The following is an 8,880-nucleotide window of genomic DNA, read 5'->3' as shown; positions in this document are numbered from 1 at the left end:
AGCTCAGCTGTGTGTAACAACATCCTCCTTCTGAAGACATAGATGTGGTGTGAACATAGCCATAGAGCAGCAGTTTTCATTTAAACAGAATTGAAGCGGCTCCAAGAAGACCATGTTTTAGCTTTTCTTCTCTTTCGAGAAAGGAACTGGCATTTCAAGTGCACAGTAAATGCAACACAAGTATCTGTTTTAGTGGGAAGTTAATTTATAGGATATACAAACAGACCTCAAACTGTGGAAAAATAATTGTGAAAAAAATCAGTTATGGCCAAAATACAGTTGATTATAATCAAAAGATAAATGGTGGGGTCAAAACAACCTCAAAAAGATTTTCAGCATAGCTATAGCTCTATCCATGCATTTACCTACATATACATAGCCAAGTGTCAGACGGCGCCGGTGATGGCCTAGCTGTAAAAAAATTGTAGCACAAACTCAACTCCAAGTGCAGGTAATCAGGTTCAGTATCAAAAGGTAAGTGTCTGCAGGAATCCTCACCGTCCATCATAGTCATGTAGTTGTACCGCATTTTCCCTAGTTTATTAAAGGGATGATCCAAGCTTAGGAAAAGTTTTTTCTTTTGTGTGGAAACATCTTCTCTCTCGTCAGCTAGCTCTGCCTGGTAATGAGCCAGAACTTTTGAAGATCCTTGTCAACTTATTTAGTGATCCATTTTGAACATAAAATGCAAATCCTGAAGCACTGAATAAATGCATTAATAGACACAGATGTATTGCAGCAATTTTGTGGGTCGCTTTACTGCGATACTGTGCATATAAATGGTTACGGCATGACAATGTCTAGCAATAGGAGAGGGTTAACGTGTAAGCTTTTTCACATTTGTGTCAAGAAAACCTCAACTTCCTTCTTACAACCAGTAACTTTCCACCCTTTTCAGCTCTGCAGTGGTTACAGGCAGTTGCATAGTTTAAGTGAAATATGTCATTAAGCGCTGGCAAAGGATATTGTGTCACTCGATTGTAAGCATCAGTCTTGTATCACTGTACATTTTAGGCATTCCTTTGTAACCCTCCACTACTCTGGAGTGGGGGTCTGCTACATCCTTGATGAGTGGTATATAGGCATAGTTATAGTGTGCCTGTCTGATACCGCACATGGAGCTGTCGCATCTTATACAGAGTTCTCAAGTGGAGAATGTACGAGTATGCTGCCCCCTAACGCCGCCTGTGACTGGGACCCTCTGTGTGAGCAGCCATCACTTGATACTCTCTGCCCATCATGTAGAGGGCACAAAAAAAGAAAAGTGTGAACTATGGCTTCTACATTGCGCTGTGGACTCAGTGGAGAAGAGGTAAAAATATCAAAACTCAATGCTATATACCGGTAGATGGACAATTGGGCATTCTGTGTTTGTAATACTGTCACTACCATATCTCAGGACTGCATTATATTGATGCAAACTGTCTGATTTAAGGGATAAGGGGAAATATCATTAATTATTTGTTCAATTCATTATGTTCTTGTATATAAGAATGTAGAAAAAATGAAAATTTTTACAGTATATATTGTGTTATATAACGTACAGCTCACCAGTACTCGGCTGCAAAGAATGCTGCACTAGAAGAATTCAACTGTAATGTTATCCCTTATTATATAAACACTAGCTATTGAACCCGTTCTACGCCCGGGTGGCTAGCATCTATATTGGTATATGGTCTCCATCCTGGTATGTGCTGCTCCATCCTGCATCCCCATCCTGTCATGAGCTGCTCCATCCTGCGTCCCCATCCTGACATGTGCTGCACCCATCCTGCATCCCCATTCTGACATGTGCTGCTCCCATCCTGCACCCCCATTCTGACATGTGCTGCTCCATCCTGCGTCCCTATCCTGTCATGTGCTGCCCCCATCCTGCGCCCCCATCCTGCCATGTGTTGCACCCATCTTGCGCCCCCATTCTGTCATGTGTTGCACCCATCCTGCACCCCCATTCTGTCATGTGCTGCTTCCATCCTGCGCCCCCATTGTGACATGTGCTGCTCCCATCCTGCGCCCCCATTCTGACATGTTCTGCACCCATCCTGCGCCTCCATTCTGACATGTTCTGCACCCATCTTGCGCCCCCATTCTGTCATGTGCTGCTCCCATCCTGCGCCCCCATTGTGACATGTGCTGCACCCATCCTGCGCCTCCATTCTGACATGTTCTGCACCCATCCTGCGCCTCCATTCTGTCATTTGCTGCTCCCATCCTGTACCCCCGTTCTGTCATGTGCTGCTCCCATCCTGTGCCCCGTTCTTTCATGTGCTGCTCCCATCCTGCGCCCCTGTTCTGTCATGTGCTGCTCCCATCCTGCGCCCGTTCTGTCATGTGCTGCTGCCGTCCTGTGCCCCCGTTCTGTCATGTGCTGCTCCCATCCTGCGCCCCCGTTCTCTCATGTGCTGCTCCCATCCTGCGCCCTTGTTCTGTCATGTGCTGCTCCCATCCTGCGCCCGTTCTGTCATGTGCTGCTGCCATCCTGCGCCCCCGTTCTGTCATGTGCTGCTCCCATCCTGCGCCCCTGTTCTGTCATGTGCTGCTCCCATCCTGCGCCCGTTCTGTCATGTGCTGCTGCCATCCTGCGCCCCCGTTCTGTCATGTGCTGCTGCCATCCTGTGCCCCCGTTCTGTCATGTGATGCTCCCATCTTGTGCCCCCATTCTGTCATGTGCTGCTCCAATCCTGCGCCCCTGTTCTGTCATGTGCTGCTCCCATCCTGCGCCCCTGTTCTGTCATGTGCTGCTCCCATCCTGCGCCCCTGTTCTGTCATGTGCTGCTCCCATCCTGCGCCCGTTCTGTCATGTGCTGCTCCCATCCTGCGCCCCCGTTCTGTCATGTGCTGCTCCCATCCTGTCATGTGCTGCTGCCATCCTGTGCCCCCGTTCTGTCATGTGCTGCTCCCATCTTGCGCCCCCATTCTGTCATGTGCTGCTCCCATCCTGCGCCCCTGTTCTGTCATGTGCTGCTCCCATCTTGCGCCCCCATTCTGTCATGTGCTGCTGCCATCCTGCGCCCCCGTTCTGTCATGTGCTGCTACCATCCTGCGCCCGTTCTGTTATGTGCTGCTGCCATCCTGCGCCCGTTCTGTCATGTGCTGCTCCCATCCTGCGCCCCCGTTCTGTCATGTGCTGCTACCATCCTGCGCCCGTTCTGTCATGTGCTGCTGCCATCCTGCGCCCGTTCTGTCATGTGCTGCTCCCATCCTGCGCCACCATTGTATTATATGCCCCCCATAAGATGCTCCATTATATATGCCCCGTATGCTGCTGCCATATATATATAAAAAAAAAAAAAAATACCATACTCACCTATGGTCGCTGGGCGCCGAGTGCTGGGGGGCCTGAGCAGGCGGGGACACCGGCGCGCTGTGGGTGTCAGGTGCCGGTATCACCGCTAGCTCAGGCCCCCAGCACTTGCTATACTCACCTGTCTGTCCCGTTCCAGCGCTGCGCGCCGCCATCTTCCGGCTCCTCTGGCTGTGACTGTTCAGTCAGAGGGCGGCGCCGGCGTGCATTAAGCGCGTCATCGCGCCCTCTGAACTGGGAACGTCACAGCAGAGGACCCGGGAGACGGAGCCGCACGCAGCGCTGGAACGGGGGACAGGTGAATATACTTACCCTCCTGGCGGTCCCTGACTCTCCGGTGGAGATCGCGGTGTGCGTTCAGTGTTTACGCATACCGCGATCTCCTGGGAGCGTCACTCTGTGAGGCCCAGACTGCGCCGGTGCTTGCGCTTGCGCAGTCTATAAAGGCTTCAGACAGAGTGACGCTCCCAGCGTTATATTATAGATATGATAGGAATAGATTGTATCACATGTTGGAGATGAAGCCTTTGTGTAAGTAGTCATTCAATTCTGACTAGAGATATCTTCCGCTAAAAGTGCATTCACACCACTGTATTTTCCTGTCCATGTTGCATGCACATTGACTGGCCCAATGGCGGGTCCGCTGATCTGAACTAAAACCGTATAGTTTCTCATCCAAGAGAATCAGGTCGATTATGCAAATGACACTCCAATCAAAGTCTGATCAGAGTATGATCAGTGTGTGAGCATAGTGTGATCCATTTATCTTGGATGAGGAGAAGATGGAGAAAAAAAGTCTCCATCTTCTCCATTCTGTCAGTTTGTGGAAATCAGACTGCACTCAGATGTCATCCGAATGGCCGAGTGCGATCAAAATATTGGATCAACCTCGGGCATGTAGCAACTTTTTATTCGGACAGACTCTGTCCAAGGAAAAAATTGACATGTGCACTGCCCCATAGACTAGCATTGGTCCAAGTGCGATCTGCTGTTTTGTCTGATCACACTCAGAATGAAAATACGCTTGAGGCCTAAATGCTATATATGAGGCTATTCGTTATTACCAGACCTGTGATTAGGCTGGGCATTGTGGCGTGCTGGGAATGCCTGTTTGCTAGGCACGTTCGCTCATCACTACTACTGACCCACTGGATATTGTTTTTCTGTACGCCTCGCTCCTGAAAAGAAAATAAACAGCTGTTTTATTATACTATATGTTAAGTGCCAATCTAATTTTCGTTCTGAAAATGTTTTTATGACATTGCCGAGTGCTGTTCTACAATCAACTCTTGTGCCCCTTTAACTATTCCAGTCCACCAAGGTTGTGCTTTTACTGCCCTACAATGGGACAGATGCATGACACCTGCTGACTGTTTAAGCGCCCTTTCAATAAATGTGTCGTCATTTGCCCCTCGAATCTCTTGAGGGACGTGAGCAGGACTAACCCTTCCATTCTTATTCAGTGTTCAAAACATGGGCATGTTGAGGAGCAAAGATGGAGAAGGAAGGTCAAGCTCAGGAACTGTCACTCTGAAGTGTAAGGATCTGCGGGTTATTCATTTGGAAATACCTGACATGGAGGAAACATTTAATATCGCCCGCTCAGTCCAGGTCAGTAACAATATACCGTAAGTCCATATGCTGTATTCTGATGTAGCACAACCCATAAACTGCTCCCAATATATCATAGGAACAGTAAAAATTATGAGTTTACACTAAATATTTCAGTTATGTGCAAACAAGAAACAAGAGTCAAAATGGCTTTCTGTTGGTTAAATGTACCAGTAATGTGGGTTAAATCCTGACCAAGTTGTGTCGCTTTACTACAATGAAGGCATTTAGAGACGCTTAAAGCGCTTGACCAGGACTTTTATATTGATGTCCTGTACTTACGATAGATCAATAATATCTGATCGGTGGGGGTGCAACAACTGGCACCTCCACCAATAAGCTATTCCCGATGCCGGCCGGATGTGCTTAGTTGAACTACACAGCAATGTCAAATACATAATGGCAGCAGCCGGGTATGGCACATCTGCCCCATATTGATTTGGATAAGGGGCGGATGTGCAGTACCTGGTCTTGGCCACTATGTAGTTGATGAAGCTATGCAAATCTGACTGCCGTCAGCAACGGGAACATATGATTAATGAGGATGCCAGATGTCGCACCCCCACCGATCAGATATTGATGACCTATCCTAATGATATGACATCTATAAAAAACTACCAGACAACTTATTGCTTGCACTCCACCAAATAGGGACCATAAGTTGATAGGGTGTAGAAAAAAACTATCTTTTATTTAGAAAAGTCTTTGACTTGTGGTACCTATTTGGTGGAGCACAAACACCATGTAAGTGTCTTTTCTTCCACATACTAATCTACTTCCATTGGCGAACTACATCCACACTCTTCCAGAAAAATATTCTCACCAAAGCCACCAAACACAGTCACCACCGATCTACCTATAAAAACAGGTTCAATGAGCATTAACACCAAGGATAGGTGACTAGGTGAGTACCGGCATGACAGGAACTTTTACCTCTTTATAATTTGTTGAAATTTATTACACGAGGCACTGTCTTTAAACGTTTCATTTTTTTACTGTCATTTTAACACCTTAAACCTACATGCAATAAGTTTTCTTTATCACTCTCTTGCCAGATATAACTCAGTAAACAGACATAATGGCAAAGTGGATTGTGTAATCCATTTATAGCAAACTCTTTTGAAATAGAATTAGCAGTGCTTAAAGTGACACATGTAAAATAAGCGAATTGTCTACATATGATTTTTCAGTGTCCATTAAGTTCCATTTGGGGAAAATTGATACCCATACAGCTTCTGATGGATGTGTACAAAAAGATCTCTCTACAAACATGATGTAACTAAAGGTTCAAAAGACTGCACAATACAACCGCAGATAGGGAAACCTTTACCAACCGGCTATTGTTTAATACCTTGTTTATACAAGTCCGACCAACTGTACAATACAACCGCAGACCGGTAAACCATTATGGAGCGCCCCCAGACGCAGGGCCGCGGGTTACTCAGTACCGGTCCTCTCTGGCTCAGTTCTGGGGTTGTCACGGTGGCTGGACCCGGTCCGTGACCCTGCTAAGGGGCATCCAATAAAAGGGATGATGAAAGTCAGCTAAGGTTTCGTGACGCCACCTGTGGTATTCGGTCAGGTCGACCGACGCTGCTTGGGGTCCACTGGGGCGATGTGATGGCAGCTAGATGGTATACCTTCCCACAGGTGAAGTGAGTCCCCAGGGCTTCCCAGTGGTGTAGGTGGCAATTGTGTGAGGTGCAGTCAATAACGAGGATACAGGGTTGCAGTCTCTTTACCTCTTTACTGGTGACTTCAGGATCCTCAATCCAGAGCACTATCAACAGGGCTGTATGAGACCGGCCGGTCCGAAGGCACATCCAGAGTTCCCTTTGCAGGTGGAAATCGTTGCCTACCAATAGCGCCTGTGTGTTGTAGTGCTTCCCTGCTGAGCATTTGGGATAGTCCTCACAACTTCTGTTCTCGTTCTTTCTAGTTCTTTCTCGTTCTTTCTATTCTCCGTCCCCCAAGTTTGTTATGGCTAGGACGCACCCGTTTGACGGGAAGGCTCGGAGCTATTCTGGGACCCTAGAGATGCCCCTCTCCATGTGTGCCCCCTATGTCTGCTTAGGTGATGTATGGTAGACAGCCAACCTATAATTAACTGCCCTGCGGTATTTGAAGTAAGGCATAGAGTCAGTTACTTCCTCGGTGTTCCAGTCACCGGCTACGCGCCTCAGTAAGATGTTGCCATTCTCGGGGCACGACTCCTACTGGCTCTCCTTTGTGCTTGATCTCGTTTCTCACTGTCCACAATATCCTTTGCTTCATGTCCTTTCTTTAGATGCCACTGCAAGGTAGTGCAGGCGCGGCTCTGTAACGATCTGTCCTTGTCGCTAAGTCACTGCCAGGTTCCCACGCCTGACAGGGACCCTTCTGAATCTTCCCCGCAACACCCCCTGCCACGGGATGTTGCCTGGGCAAAACCCAGCCAGCTTCTCCCTAACTTCCTATCCAACCTCTAGTTTTACCAGTGTGAGGAGTGGCCTAATAAATAAAACCTTTTGCTCCCCCTAGTGGCCGGAGTGTGAAGTGTAATGTGTGCTTGTGATACCTGGTCAGATGAACTCCTTTAGTGCCATCAGACATACCATCACTCCCCTTAGTGGCAGAGCGACACTACTGCAACGACCAGGTCTCTGGAGCGCTGTAATTACCTATCAGACGTCGTTTAATACCCTGTTTATACAAGTCCGACCAACTGTACAATACAACCGCAGACCGGTAAAACCATTACCTATCGGCGGTCGTTTAATACCCTGTTTATACAAGTCCAACTGACTGCACAATACAACTGCAGACCGGTAAAACCATTACCTATCAGCAGTTGTTTAATGCTCTGTTTACACAAATCCGATCAACTGCACAATACAATCGCATACCCGTAAACCTTTACCTATCGGCGGTCGTTTAATACCCTGTATACACAAGTGCAACCAACTGTACAATACAATCGCATACCCGTAAACCTTTACCTATCGGCGGTCGTTTAATACCCTGTATACACAAGTGCAACCAACCGTACAATACAACCACAGAGAGGCAAACCTTTACCAACTGGCTATTGTTTAATACCTTGTTTATACAAGTCCGACCAACTGTACAATACAATCGCAGACCTGTAAACCTTTACCTATCAGTGGTCATTAATACCCTGTTTACACAAGTCCGACTGACTGCACAATACAACCGCAGACCCGTAAACCTTTACCTATCGGCAGTCGTTTAATACCCTGTTTACACAAGTCCGACCAGGGTTCCTGGCGACACGCGTTCGGCATCCCAGTGCCCTTGCCTCCCCCACCCTTCCTATCTCTTGTTACGTTGATTTCTGTACAGGCACTTTTCTGGGGAAGCTCCATCCACAGGTGCAGGTTGTATAGGCTTCTTTTGCCTCCTCTTTCAAGAGAACTCTTTTACCAATATGGCATAAGGCTTACACCATCCCTTTAATGAAAACCTGTTTACCTTACATGCTTCAATAGCAGATTATGCTTCCATCTATTTTCTCTCAGACAGTCCTTTATGTGGGCTCTATGAGCATTAAGTTCAGGTTGTATTTGGAGCATTCTCCTATATTTTGCCCATTTGGCAGTGCCTTCCATATATGCTAAGCTATATTATGCAGATAGGAGGACTTTATTATATTATCTCTGTATGTCTTTTGAGTAAAGTATCGGTACAGTAGGGTGTATTGACATTGAATTTGTTGCTATATATATTTGGGGTGTGGCAAGGGCATGACCCTATTGTGAGTCAATGTACAGTTTTGTTTGCGTTATGCAATTTTAATTGTTTTTAATCTTTGCAGTGTTCGTATTATCACCTAATGAAATTTATATATATTTTTTGCTACCCTTCTTTGGTGATCCCTGTTTAATGCTTGCTACTTTTCTTTTGTTCTGCTTGTCTATCAATTTTTGGCATGTAACGGGAGATCCCTAGGAGTGGTGCCCTCCAAT

At 46.9% G+C, this 8,880-nt stretch overlaps 1 protein-coding gene across 1 annotated transcript in view; it reads left to right on the top strand.

The window, feature by feature from the left end:
- Positions 1–972: 972 nt before the first annotated feature.
- Positions 973–8,880, top strand: part of LOC138670043 (myotubularin-related protein 9-like) — a 51,177-nt gene continuing 43,269 nt past the window's right edge. Inside the window, exons 1-2 of the mRNA XM_069757031.1 lie at positions 973–1,312; positions 4,768–4,915. Of these exons, the coding sequence (XP_069613132.1) occupies positions 1,116–1,312; positions 4,768–4,915 (345 nt within the window). The 5' untranslated portion in view covers positions 973–1,115. The remainder of the gene's footprint in view (positions 1,313–4,767; positions 4,916–8,880) is intronic.

The sequence above is a fragment of the Ranitomeya imitator genome, chromosome 3, assembly GCF_032444005.1.
Source record: "Ranitomeya imitator isolate aRanImi1 chromosome 3, aRanImi1.pri, whole genome shotgun sequence".
Taxonomy (NCBI): domain Eukaryota; kingdom Metazoa; phylum Chordata; class Amphibia; order Anura; family Dendrobatidae; genus Ranitomeya; species Ranitomeya imitator.
This window is presented reverse-complemented; position numbering and strand designations above follow the sequence as displayed.